This window comes from Panicum hallii, chromosome 4, assembly GCF_002211085.1.
Source record: "Panicum hallii strain FIL2 chromosome 4, PHallii_v3.1, whole genome shotgun sequence".
In the NCBI taxonomy this organism is placed as follows: Eukaryota; Viridiplantae; Streptophyta; class Magnoliopsida; order Poales; family Poaceae; genus Panicum; species Panicum hallii.
In genome coordinates this window covers 21,298,874-21,312,375 of record NC_038045.1, presented here as the reverse complement: position 1 = coordinate 21,312,375, position 13,502 = coordinate 21,298,874, and the positions used below count along the sequence as shown (strand labels likewise).

The 13,502-nt window shown below is 44.3% G+C and overlaps 2 protein-coding genes across 4 annotated transcripts; one reads left to right on the top strand and one right to left on the bottom strand.

The window, feature by feature from the left end:
• The first annotated feature begins 2,753 nt into the window (after positions 1 to 2,753).
• LOC112890665 lies at positions 2,754 to 5,824 on the top strand. Of its 2 annotated transcripts, XM_025957513.1 has the most exons (8): positions 2,754 to 3,249; positions 3,779 to 3,845; positions 3,918 to 4,020; positions 4,107 to 4,229; positions 4,430 to 4,546; positions 4,638 to 4,820; positions 4,898 to 5,039; positions 5,249 to 5,824. In XM_025957513.1, the coding sequence occupies exons 1-8, from the start codon at positions 2,835 to 2,837 to the stop codon at positions 5,323 to 5,325; spliced, it is 1,227 nt and encodes a 408-aa protein (XP_025813298.1). In that variant the 5' UTR covers positions 2,754 to 2,834; the 3' UTR covers positions 5,326 to 5,824. The 2 variants fall into 2 exon arrangements, with proteins under 2 accessions (XP_025813298.1, XP_025813297.1); XM_025957512.1 differs by having other exon boundaries at positions 3,779 to 4,020.
• Positions 5,825 to 6,754: 930 nt separating this feature from the next.
• Positions 6,755 to 11,039, bottom strand: LOC112890664. 2 transcript variants are annotated; one of them, XM_025957509.1, is made up of 7 exons: positions 10,596 to 11,039; positions 10,420 to 10,503; positions 10,128 to 10,316; positions 9,324 to 9,494; positions 8,572 to 8,781; positions 8,313 to 8,401; positions 6,755 to 7,703 (listed from the first exon to the last, which is right to left on the bottom strand). In XM_025957509.1, exons 1-7 carry the CDS (start codon positions 10,702 to 10,704, stop codon positions 7,017 to 7,019), a joined length of 1,539 nt encoding a protein of 512 aa, XP_025813294.1. In that variant the 5' UTR covers positions 10,705 to 11,039; the 3' UTR covers positions 6,755 to 7,016. The 2 variants fall into 2 exon arrangements, with proteins under 2 accessions (XP_025813294.1, XP_025813295.1); XM_025957510.1 differs by having other exon boundaries at positions 10,128 to 10,313.
• Between the last annotated feature and the right edge of the window lie 2,463 nt (positions 11,040 to 13,502).

The window sequence follows — 13,502 nt, the reverse complement described above, 5'->3', positions numbered from 1 at the left end:
TAGGAATTGCTTGAAAACCCTAGTTGCATTCTCCTAGAAACCAATGTGATGGATACTAGTACTTGAGTCCGACTAGCTGCTATGCTAATAGGGCCGGTAGAAGTCGGGTGATTTCCTGTCACTCGCGCGATATAGGAATTGTAATGTTTATATTCCTGCAATCACTATAAGGATGACGGACGGGAGGTTTATGAGGTATCATGGTTGAGGTGATACCCCGTCTGTGTTGTTGAATCTGTTAAGGTCGCAGCGTGTGGAAGTGCGGGTTAAGTGTTTGAAAGTACTAACCACATGCCGCGAAATATGGTAAGCGGTAAGCCTAGTAACCAATCGGCCCGAGGAGTGGACATACCTCCCACCACTCGTTTTGCTTCTTCTGGTTACTTATGTTCGACTGAGGAAATACGTGTTGCAAGGGCAACCAGGAATACGGGTTTTGTAGTCGCGCTACAGACGTATGTCCTGCACGAGTGATGTGCGTATGTTCCTGCAGTCGCTTGTGGTGGCTCTGATCCACGAGTCGGAATGAAAGGTAAACGGTTGCTTCGGAACGACCCTGTGGTGTTCCAAGCGTGTGAGTTAGGTTTACCTTGCAAGGTTGAATCTCGATTCAGGAATCGTCCGCCTCTCACGATGAAATGAGACTGCTTATCCCCTTTTCCACATAGAGTAACAAGAGCAATATTATGGTTATCAAAGATGATGCTTGACCAAAGATTATACCATGCTTGCTTAGATATAGGTGCTTACTTAGAATGGATAATTAACTAGAATCTGAAAGCTAAAACTTGAAATTAAGGATCTACTCTTTGTTGCTTTTCAGCTGAAACTAAACCCAGAACCATTATAAGCTCTCATAAGTCTAGTTATGGGCTAAGTATACCCAATCCCGGGTAAGCCTTGCTGAGTATTAGTATACTCAGCCTTGCTAGTTTTATGTTTTTCAGGTAAAGCCCTTGAAGACCCTACTCTTTCCCTGTCATGGCCCTGTGCTCTCCCAGAAGGTTGGTCCGTGGAATGGGATCCGTCCCCGGCCAGCACTGGTGATATCGAGTGATGTCGTGCTCGGGCTTAGCATGACATCCGTCCGGACGACGTGCTGTAAATCATCGCGTATGTTTCCGCTGCCAAAAACCATAGCTTTCACAGTTAGTAATGTATGGCTTTTGAAAATCCTTATAATGTAATTCCTTGTGATGTAAAATATAATGGTGATTGTATCTCTGGACTCACCTTCGTGTGAGGTAACCTTATTTGATCCTGTGTATCGGTGGTTTATCGGGACGTTACCCGACAGGCCAAGGGATTATACCGTTTGAAGCACGTTGGAGCCCTCTGGAGTGGACTCGCGTACTTGAGCCGGTATAATTCAGGTTGGTTCTGCCACATGAAGCATACGTGCGAGTGGTAGCAAACCAGCCTCACGTAACCTGTATATTTTGCATTGTGGTTACAATTATCGTACAAGCTATACATTAGTTTCGTTAAAAAATATAAAGTATTACCTGTCAAGCCAGCGGTCGTCCAGATGCAACAACTCCTTTGCTAAACGAGGGCGTAACTCATGAAGCTCCTGCCCCTCAACCGCTACCAGGTACGACCTGTGCTGTTCGTCGATGTGCGCGTCAAGGAGCTCCGGTGTCTGCGCCATATCTGCATGAAAAATATACGTACCGTAAGACATATTCCTACAAACAATTGAAAATACTAAAAACTATTTATAATAGAACTAACCTAACAAATATTTCTAAAAGCTATTAAAAATACTAAAAACTATTCAAAATATAACTACCCTAAGAAATATATCTAAAAACAATTAAAAATACTAAAAACTATTTACAATAGAACTACCCTAAGAAAGATTTCTAAAAGCTATTAAAAATACTGAAACCTATTCGAAATATAACTACCCTAAGAATTATATCTGAAAACTATTCAATTATAAAAACTATTCAAAATATAACTACCCTAAGAAATATATCTAAAAACGGCTAAAAAACTCAAAACTATTTCAAATTGAACTACCCTAACAAATATTTCTAAAAGCTATTGAAAATACTGAAAACTATTCTACGTATAACTACCCTAACAAATATTCGTAAAAATAATTAATAATTATACGATTATAATACCTCCAAACTGATGTGTGGACAGGGCTTCGCCGCTTCCTCTTCTCTCCTCTCTTCCTCTCCTCCTTTTCTTTTTTGTTGATTTTTGATGAATATTATGAGAATTAGGGGTGGGTGGGGGGCTTAAATAGTGGGGGAGTGACATCCTGCCCGTTGGAAGGGCGGGATGCCCCTCGGGGCAGCCTCCCGCCCGTTGGGGGGGCGGGATGCCCCTCGGGGTAACCTCCCGCCCTCTCAACGGGCGGGAGGCCCCTCGGAGGACACCCCGCCCGTTGGAACGGCGGGACGTCGCGTAACTTTCGCGAAGAGGCCCCTGCGAAAAATTTTTCAACCCCCCGCCCGTTGGATGGCATCCCGCCCTTTTATTGGGCGGGAGGCTCGCATTTTTTGAAATGTTCTCAGCCGCGACCCTTTTTCGAATTTAAATTTTTTTAAAAAAACTCCTCGGTAGATAGGTCCACGCTGCCGAGATGCTGCTGACCTCTTCCAGTGAATCCTGACCTTTCTTCTGATTAGATTTCCGTTCTTCTTCTTTAATTTGGGCCGCTAGTAGTTGGAGGCCCAAAATAGCATACTGGTCTTCTTCCCTGGGCCTCTCGGAGGCGGCAGGGTCTTCCAATTCGTTCTCGTAATCACGCCTGCCCGGCGCTCGTGCGCTCGCGCGTCTCCTCCTGAACCTTCTCCACCGACCTCCGGGGTGGTGAGATGTTCCGTCCCAAGCTTCCGAGCCCTTCCCGCCCATGGCGCCCTTGCCTTCTACCAGGCGCGCCTCCCACTCGCCCTCGCATCCCCGCGACGGCCCTCCCAGGACGACGGCGCTTCCTTCCGCCGTCGGCCGCCTCCGCCTCCGGCTCTCCTCCGTCTAGGAATTCCCCACTTCCTCCAGCGAGGACGTCATCGAAGAATAAGTCGCCGGATGAGATTGGGAGGTGGAAGAAGGTTCCTCCTGGGATGCGCGAGTCCGCCGTCCATGAAACTGAAGACCCGTCGCCGTCGCCGCCGCGGACGGCCCTGTTGTCGGCGAGGCGGAGGGCGCGCGCTGCGTGCCGGAAGGTGACATCTTGGGTGCCCAGGAAGGCCAGGAGCGTCGTATTGCTCAATCTGGTCACCCTTATCTTTGGTACGGTCGCATTAGTCCTCACCTTCCTAAGACGTCCTTGTTGTCTCCGGTTGCGCCTCATCTGTTCGATGTTATGTCTGAGGGGAAAAATGGTGAAGTGGGTTTGGTTGTTAGGTGCTGATTTCTCCTTCGTTGAGGGCTGTTGCTGACCTGACGCTCTTGTGGCAGATAATATCCGTAAAACGTAATGAATTCTTGATTTTGCTCTGGGGATGGCTTGCCATCAAGTTTGCATATATGAACGATGATCCTAGTGTATGTTTCAGTCGCGTGAGTGCTTTTGCAGTAGATCCCTTTCACTGGAATTATCCATGCCTCCTATTGATGAATGATGTGGCATATTAGGCCACACTTAATTCCATTTATTCCACATTTCTGGCATGTAAGGTCAATAAAACGATGCATTTTAATTTTGTCAAGCTAAAAATGCATGTATAAATTTTCAAGAAAGGTTGTAGTCAGAACTCAAAGCTTACTTTACCGTCTAATTTTCTCCCACATATTCAACTAACTTATTTCTTTCTTCCAGCTAGCAACATTTCGGTTGTGAAAGAGGCAGAGACTCTGTTGGACCCTGACCTTTTCAATATGTTAAGGTTCACTATAGCAGTCATCCCGTTTGCACCTTTGTTACTAAAGTCACTGAGAGATATGCGAATCCTTGTTAGAGGAGTAGAGTTGGGCCTTTGGGTAAGCATGGCCTACCTGGCTCAGGCTGTTGGGCTACTAACCGCTGACGCTGGCCGTTCATCTTTCATTTCTGCACTCACTGTAAGAACTCTTTCTCAGAAACTCCATAATAATGTCTTCCTTAAAGTATATTGATTGTATCACTATTCTTTATTCAACTGCTACAGGTTATCATTGTCCCTTTCTTGGATGGTCTTGTTGGGGCAGAAGTACCTGCATATACATGGTTTGGAGCAGTTTTATCACTTCTTGGTGTTGCTATGCTGGAGCTAAGTGGTTCTCCACCATGTGTAAGTTGGATTATCTACATGGACAGGTTAACATGTTTGTCTGGACCTTCTGTCTACTTTGTCTTATTGCCTATGATACTGGGATTTTTTGTCTTTTTACATCTCTGCTTTAGTATTTTGCGTATTTTGAAATGTTTCAAAAACTAGTATAACATGCATTTGCCATACCGAATGATGTTCTCATCCCATGCTCTCATCAGGTTGGTGATCTTCTAAACCTCCTGAGTGCCTTTTCTTTTGCAATTCATATGCTCAGAACCGAGCATATTTCCAGAAATATGAAGAAAGAGAATTTCTCAACTCTTGTTGGATGTGAGGTTAGTGTTCTGACTAAAACTCAATGCCTCAGCCGTGTGAGTTTTTTCTGTTCCACTTGTCAGGTTTTTTGAACAAGTTCTGTTAAACCAGGTGTTTGTTGTAGCTCTCGTATCAGCAGCCACATACATTTTGAAATGCTTCATCCGGAATGTGCAACACTGGCATTTCAAATCATGGCCACCAACGGAGTTATTTGGTATGGCGATGTCATTGCCCTGGCCAGCAATTCTTTACACAGGAATATTCTCAACTTCGTTTTGTTTATGGGCAGAGGTTTGTGTTTTGTCATCAGGTATGCTCTCTCCAGATGAGGCCATTTTTATTATCACTAATGATTTTCCTTTTTATAGGTGGCTGCTATGCGTGATGTATCAGCTACAGAAACTGCAATAATTTATGGTCTAGAACCAGTGTGGGGTGCTGCCTTTGCATGGGTGATGCTTGGTGAGAGATGGGGCATGGCAGGATTTGTTGGAGCTATTTTAATCATAGGTACACTTGCCACATTCTCAGTAACATCTCGGATTACAAATTTCATTTATAGTAATTTTGATATGTTTTATTGTTGAAGGCATCTCCCTGACAAATTCTCAAAGTGAGAAATTGACCTTGATTTTGTTTTATCCCTTCTGTTTCAGCCAGTAGCGTTTTGCTTTAGATATATAAGTTGACATTATTTTGCTCTTAATTTTGTTTTCCAGTCGGTAGCTTGATGGTTCAGATATTGGGATCAATCCCAGATACATCGAGAGGGAACACTTACCAGATGAACAGCTGAGTACATCCAGTACAGAGATTGATGGCCTTTGTTCCTGCATACCCCCAACAAATTGCATTCCGTGATGAAGCAATTTTTATCCTTTCATACGGTAGTTGGTGCCCATTAACCTAGCAAGGATGACAATTCAAGGATATCTAACATTGGATATGACTAGTAGGCAGTAGTACAACGAAGCAACTGGCTCGATGAAGATGAAGGTGGCTGAAGAGTGGTCAGGGCAGCTCAGGGCCACAAAACTGTAATTCAAATTTCTACCATGTGACCCAACACAATCATACTGAATTGTGGTGCTGATCACTTGACTGGCTCAGACGGGGATTGATTCAATTCAATCAGGTCAGGTAACTGAAACATGGATATGTTGTGCATTTCTAAGTTTCGGATCCGCTGTTTCTGGTTGTAAATCCAAACAAATGATTAAAAAAGTTTTGCTGTTTTCTTTTTTGAGTAACATTCTTGTTGTTTACCATGGACCCGTTCCCTTGCTGATTTTGCATCAAGCTTATCTTAAAGTGTCAGAAACATGTGGATGAGCCCTTCTCCCATCACACTGCTGTCAGAATCGAGACACAGCCTGTGTAGCCCACACCCTAAGTGCTAACAATGCTCCCAGACGGCCAGACTTATCCTATTTAGCCCGGGATTCTCCATTTCACCAATTTCAACAGCGCATTCTGGCTTTTCGGACACCAGGTAATCTGATTCTTCATCTTGATTGGCCCCAGGGTTTCATGGGGTTGCCTACCCCGGACCGGGCCCGCCTGTCACTGCAGCCGCAGGGTGCCGGACCCTCGCCAATAAAACTGGTCACGTACCTCTGGCCACCGTCCGGCATGTGTGTCTCCTGGTTGTCCTCTTTACGTGAGTGCATTCCCTGGCCTCACGAGGCCTGGAGGCGAGGGCTGAAGTGACATAAATCGTCTGTGCCCGGCATCGTTTTCCAAACGCTGCTGGCGTCCAAGGAACAGAGCTCCTGTGGGGCAGCCGGTGTGGCTGCAGTGTAGCAGCTATCACCACCGCAGCATGCAGCAACGCGAGTTCAGTCGCCAAACATAGAGACTGACCCGGGGCCACCCTTTCACCCGCCTAGCACCTGGCCTTTTTCAGAACAATGATCAAGAATTTCTAATCCCGGCTACAATGGCCTTAGGTACTCTTGACAGCTCCCAGAGGTCACTAGTGGTTATCCGCCTTGATCTGGTGATTCCAGAGGCGGTCTGATCAAACAGATCAGGTGGTGTGAATTGCAAACTTTGATGTAACCACAACAACTTTTCAGTCAACAAAAATAGGGCGCGGGAAGGAACATGCTAAATACAACAAACGATGGGAGATGTAGTTGTAAAAAAAGGAAGAAGTGGGAGAAAAATTAGACAATTAGAAATTAGCCACTGTTTGGCTTAGTAGTGGTCGACCACTAAATATCAAACTCCGAAATATGTCAGTGAAATTCATAATACGTCACTAAAATTCATACGTCAGGAAGTCTAACCAGGTTGTACTTCCAAAACCCCAGTTTTGTCCATTGTACAAGTCAAAACAGGAGATAGCTTCTACTCCCTCCACTTTCTATTTTTATTTACAGGAAATGTGGAGGATTGCCAATAAGAAGGCAAGAGGTAAATCTAATCAGGTAACTAATTCAAACAAAAAAAGGAGGGTAAACAATAAGAAAACAGACTGGCTGTTCAATAGGTGTTGCTGTTGTAGCCGATGTAGTTGTTGCGGTACCGCATCCCGTACTGCTCATAGAATGTGTCTCCATAGTTCACGGCCTTGATCTCCACCATGCGCCGTTTGCTGTCCACCTCCTGGACCGCACCAAAGACGATCTCGTTCTTTGCCTCACAGCTCTGCTCATAGAATGTCTGCGGGCCTGTGGAGTACTGCCTGTGCTGCTGCAGGTGTTGCTGCTGGTGATACAGTTGCTGCTCTGGCTGCCGCTGCTGAGGATGGTGGTGGTGGTCGTCCCAGCCATTGAAAAAAGGGCGCCCGTGTCGGGCATGGTGGATCTTCTCAGGCTCCTTTGTCATGAACGCATAGTTCTTCTGAGGGGTTGGTGCTCTGGTGTCCAGCAGTGGAGGCGTCTCGTCATGTGGGATAGCATAGCTATCTTGCACTGGCCATGGGTTAGCTCTTCGCTGCTGGTGATGGTACTGGTTGTTCAGGCGCTTCTTTCTGGAACCAAATATCTCTGCCATGGATGATTTTGCCCCTCCAATGAGTTTGCCGACTGAGGTGAAGAACCCCTCTTCAGTTTCCTGTTTCGTAGCTTCATCTTCCCTTGGGAGTAGTGGGGGACGAACATAAGGATTTAAAGGCTTCTGATACGGAGGGATACTTGCAATGCTGGGTCTTGGAGGAATTTGAGGTTCCTGTATGGTAAAATTTATATTTAGAGATGTAACTGTAAAATTAATATATGAATGACGCAAGCAAAGACAATACATTTGGTCACCATCTCTACTTTAACAACACATCAACAAAGTAAATTGTATGATTTATTTTTATGGACTTTTCTTGATTTTTGAGTGTCTTTGACATCAGTACACTACGGTTGTTCAATTACCAAACAATCCATTGCCTAAGTAATAATGTTAGTTATCTAAAGCTGGAATATCATATAAACATCTACTACTTGAATAATTTATTTAGATGAGCTAAAAAGCCTGCATTTTAACTTATGGTACACATTGTTTTGGTACTTCTGACAAAGGATGATGAATACCTTATATAAAAAAACGATGATGAATGTCTTATATCAAAAAAAGGATGATGAATATCTTATATAAAAAGGATGATGAATAGTAGCTCTAGGATAACCAAAGGGTAATGTTAAAGTACTCATGCACCAATCTGCTGGTTTACAGTATGCCTACAGGTTGTGGTCCACGTGATAGTTGGCCAACTCTACCTGCTGGCCAGCAAATGTACTTAAAGTACATGGTATTTTCGAATAAACAGAAATAGTAGGACTAACTTACATCTGCTGTTGATGCCATCCCCAAAACCCGTCGTTGGAGCAATGCAAGCATATAGCCAAAGAAACCAGCAGCAAAAAGCAATGCAACTCCTGTGAGCATTGATACTCAGTAATTATTTATCATAGTTGCAACTGGGCCTTTCAGAAAATTTGTTATGTCATTTGAATAGTGAATTCAATGAGAGTTTGTCTGAATTCACAGAGCAGAGGTCATAATCTATTGTCAAGCAATACTAATGAAAAACTTAAGTGCAGCATACCTAGAGGAAAACCAGCTTCATACTGATACGCACAGTCATCATCATGGAGTGGAATCTCCCGAATTGCTTGGTTTCCTCTGTCAATGATCATGAGGGAGCAGCTGCTACTGATGTACCGAATCTCAAAATCAGTTGAGAATTTTGCATCATCACTAGGCCCATCTATGTGTCCTCCTCTAATTGATTTTCCTCCAGCAATGGTTGTAACCCCTAATATTATTAGAACATAATTTACCAGTAACTTCATCTGTAAAATAATAAATAAGGACATTCACAGAATCCACAAGAAGATCCTAACAAATTGCACCTAAAGCCAGACTCAATTAGCATAAAGATTCATAATACCTTCTGAAGAAAGTAAATTAATTAGTCCATTCTGAAGGTAAGTAGTTACAAGAGAAACACGAATGTGCTAAAAGAATTTGAACACTGAAACAAACAGTGAAGCTCAAACGGCTGTACAAATTCGAATACAAATATATTATATTGCTAATCAGGAGTGAAGAGTAGAATGCGGTTTAGGTTTCCTTTCACCACAATTTCATCTGGGTATAGAGTTTGAAATAAGTGCTGGAGAAGCAATGTCAATCTTCTCATTCACTCTGAAATGTTACCTCGTTCCAGATGCAATTTTTGGGCACAAGTACTAAATAAGTGCTGAAGAAGCTTGAGGAAAATCAAAGAACATAGGATGCTTGGGGGGACCAGACAATATCATGTGGACTACCCCAGAATGGGCCATTTTAGCTTACCTGTATCACTGATCTTTCTTATTGCCATGTTCATAGCGTCTGCAACATAAATGTTGCCCCTATCATCCACAGCGAACCCCTTAGGATGGTTCATCCTCGCTTCTCGCAGCCTTCCATCCACATGACCAGATAAACCTTCTGGAGAACCAGCAAGAAGCTTTGGCCTGCTATCTGCATTGTTGGATCCATTTTCAGAAGATCCATCAGGATGGGATAATCTGGGAAGCATCTCTAGCTAAACAAAATGTGGCTGACAGATTAACTACTCTAAAATATAAATCATGTTGTATCAGTGAGGGAAGTATGACTGACATGGCATTTTCTCACTACGAAGTTGTCATGTCAAAGTTTTCAAGTGGTACAAACCTTTAGTAATGTCAGACAGGAGAAATTGCTAGTCATGTCAGGCAACCAATTGATACAAAATTTTCACTAACAATTTTCCAGGAGAACAAATAGATGCTCTATTTGCTCAGCTTCTAACATGTGAAAGCAACGAAATAAGGAAACAGTACATAAACAATGGAAGTGAAAGTAACTGAAGGAAGACTCCACAAACAAGGGGAGTGAAAGTGACCACATTGCAAATAATTGTCATGTCGCATATCCATCATAGCAATCGGTAAACGAACAAACATTTCGCAATCGAGGAACATCCCTTTGCCGAAATTAGCATGCAACATCACCCCAACCAACCACCCAGAACACCTCAGTCACATGATCCACTCTTAGCAGAATCCCATGAAGTCTAAATTAACCAAACCTGAAAAGGACAGGGAGCGGTCGGAAGCAGAGCGTGCTCACATGGTGACAGCGGCAGCTGGACCCTGTAGATGTTGCTGTTGATGGAGTCGAGCACGAGCAGGTCGCCGGCAGGGGTGACCTCGACGACGTGCGGCTCGATCCCCAGCTTGCTGCCGTCGAACACCGTGTCCACCGCGTACCCGCCCTCGTACCGCACCATGGACCGCCCCGCCACCGCCGTCCCCGCTGCTGCCGACACCACCGAATGCCAGAGACAGCGAACCGAGTCAAGAAAACCGAACAAACAAGCCAATAATAATCGGCCAGACCCGTGAGAGGCCCCTGCGATTACCCGTCTTGGTGGCGGCCGATTTGAGCGACCAGAGCTGCCTGGCCACCGCCGACGCCGTGGTGGACACGATCCTGCCCGCAATCCCTGCCACCCGACGCGAATCAATCAGTAGGTGCAGGCGGAAAGGTAGCCAACCAAGCAAACGGAATGATGCAGCAAGGCCGAAAGGAGCTTACTTGCGGGGAAGGAGGACGCGGCGGACGCGGACGGGAAGAAGGCGCTATTGAGCAGGAGCGCGCCGGCCAGGAGCGCCGGCAGGCCTGGCCCCGCGGCCCTGGCCCCCATTGCTTGCTCTACCACCGCGCGCACGGGCGAACAGTGCACGAACCAAGAAGAAATGGAGAAGCTTTCAGGGGGGAAGAGGAGCAGAGCCGCATAAGGGAGAGCTATGGGGGGAGATATGAAGAGGAGGAGGAAGCCATTTGAGGACAAAGTAAAGAAGGTTCAGAAAGGCACCAAGAATCCAGCCTCTTTAGGGCCCGGCAGTTCTCGCTCTCCGGGTGGAAAAAAGAGGAAGAGAGAGAGAGGGGTAAAGCGAGGAGGGAGGGGGGAGCGTTGTAAAAGAGACAAGAGGTGGAGTGGAGTGGAGTGGAGGTGGTGGCTGGCGCTCTGGCTGCTGGCTGCTGCTGCGGCTGGACGCTGGTGTTACTCGACGTCTTGCCTCGCTCGCTCGCTCGCTCCCTTGGTTTCGGTGGGCTAGGGACGGTAGGTGGGAGGTTTTAGGTGGGCCCGGCTAGGAGAGGGCGTGCCTCTGCCTCGTGGTCCCAGCACTGTTTTATTCTCCACACCAATACAGTTAATGAGGAGTCAAACGGTAAAATTGCAGGAAGAGATATTTAACAAAGGATTTTTTGTGATATCTAATGATTCCTATGTTTAGAGAGATGGTTGGGGAGATGGTCAGATTGTAGATGCGTGACGCACGATAAAGTGTCATTGAGGTCTTATTAAGGATCGTGGTGAAAACGATGCAACTAGCGGTGGTCAAAACTAGTAATGGTGCGATAGTGACTAGAGCCGCATGCGAGTTAGGGATAAAGTAAGTAGATAATATTGAATAAGATGCAAATAAGTGTGAGGTTATAAAAAGATAAACATGGTTTTTTGTGAAATGTGCTATTATAAAACATCAACGAGCTCCCTTGTATTTTTGGCGCACATTTTAGTTGTGATTTTTCACTCTATTCTTACAATATGTTTATAAATTCTTGCAATGTTTTTATTAAGTTGAATTTTGCGATCACCACGGTACCTTAATATCTAATTATCTATACCATTATCTTGTGAAAGACATCAAACCTGGCATAACTTATTTTGAAGCCTGACACAATGAGTAGTTAGTTCTTTAAAATAAAACCATAAGTTCTTTTCATAATATTCCTCACATGATTTTGTAATTAACATATTCTTCAAAAAAATACTCATCTTATAAGGTTTTGTACAATAAGCAGCTAAACTATATCTTGAAATTGCATCCATCTATCTTACAAATCATTAAATAGGATGGCGGCCAATAGAGTATATACCCAATTCAACGTGTATTTAGCTTTAATCGTAAGTTCTAAATTGACGGATAACAAGAGTGATCGAGTCTAATGCCAAAGGATGAATTAAATTTTCTTTTTTTCCTTTGAGGAACTTTAGTTTATGGTGGGCGTTAGCGTACAACATGAACTTTGCCATTAAAATAGGATGACAGTTTGCATCCAAGGATTTGCGTAAAGAAGCAGGGGTTAAGAGGGGAAGGGGTGATTAGTGTAGCTATTACATCATTATTCATTCACTCGAACACTCCAAGCAAGCCCGAATGCTTATTGCTTTCTGAAGTACATGGTGATCAAGGTGAACCCATAGCATGTTCAGGAAAGACTTGGCATTTCGTTTTTTCAGGTAACAGTTGTAATAGCCGTGTCGCCCCGATTTACTCGGAGGAGAGTTCCAGAGAGGAGGTGGTGTTCAGAGTTCCAATTTGCATTGCCCTCCTGAAAAACTTATGTAGTGGGGAATTCTATTCCTCCCATCTTCATCATATAAAAAATGGTCCAGATCGAGTTGCTGCAACACGATGAGGTGTGGGATGTCAGGTGAGCCGATTAGATTTTGTGGATCGGAGCTTCATCATTTCAGACACCTTAGCTTGTTACCTGCCACTTCAACATGTGTCGGATCTCATTGTAGCTCAGTACACACATGCAAGATTCACATCCATGCCGGAATCTCCATTGTGCTCGATCTCTTTATTATTCAACGCTTGCATGTGACATGCATCTACTTGGTTCTTGTTTCTGGGATCCATGGATAACTTTTCTCGTGTCTTCACCATCACACAACTCAACAATAGATGCTGAGATCAGTAAAGAAGAAAGATCAAAGGTCCATTGGTGTATCCATGCTTCTATTGCTACATAGTTCCTTGTCATAGTGTATTTAAATTTATTATGCTTGGCCCAACCTTCTTTACTGAAAGTTCTGGAATGCCCTAGGCTAGGCCCCTAACTTGCCTTGTTGAGATCTTGACTGACCAACCGCTCCTTCAAAGATCCAAAGACAGTGTCGGTAATTTTATTTTTTTTTCCTTTTCATAAAGGCATTGTTATTAATTCCGGATGCAAACTGATGCCCCAGGTAGCTCAATACTTGCAACGTAGTTTTTGTTGGAGACTTCACTCGCTCGTCAAGTCCTTCTATACGGAGATGAAGTTGACTGATGACAAATCCGAATGCTCAATTATTGTGTTGAGTTGTTCTTCAGGAACTTGTTTTATATGAATTTTTGAGTCCTCGACAATGTCTTTCAAGCTAAGCACGACAACTAGAATACCGACGAGAATTATTGTCATGCAGCTGGAAAGGCGGCACCATCAAATTTTTTGAGCTGTAGAACAAATTTAAACGATAATTTTCTTGGTTTAGTGACGGCCGAAGCTCCCAGCTGATTTTATTAGATATAATTGCGTGTTGGAATGTACTTATTAATTGCTAAGATAATACCTGGTAGTACTTCTCTTTGCCTTTTGGAGGCCTAGATGTGCAATGATAGGAGGAGCACGGTGGAGAGGATCAGGTCACACTCACATCACTCA

Excerpts from the sequence above, each read along its gene's own strand:
- LOC112890665 (XM_025957512.1), top strand. The coding sequence starts at position 2,835 with ATGTTCCGTCCCAAGCTTCCGAGCCCTTCCCGCCCATGGCGCCCTTGC. Across the intron at positions 4,230-4,429 it reads TAAGTGGTTCTCCACCATGT|GTTGGTGATCTTCTAAACCT; the intron begins GTAAGTTGGATT and ends TGCTCTCATCAG. Across the intron at positions 4,547-4,637 it reads CAACTCTTGTTGGATGTGAG|GTGTTTGTTGTAGCTCTCGT; the intron begins GTTAGTGTTCTG and ends CTGTTAAACCAG.
- LOC112890664 (XM_025957509.1), bottom strand. The coding sequence starts at position 10,704 with ATGGGGGCCAGGGCCGCGGGGCCAGGCCTGCCGGCGCTCCTGGCCGGC. Across the intron at positions 9,495-10,127 it reads CCAGCTGCCGCTGTCACCAT|ATAGCAGGCCAAAGCTTCTT; the intron begins GTGAGCACGCTC and ends CCAACAATGCAG. Across the intron at positions 8,402-8,571 it reads TGAAGCTGGTTTTCCTCTAG|GAGTTGCATTGCTTTTTGCT; the intron begins GTATGCTGCACT and ends CAATGCTCACAG.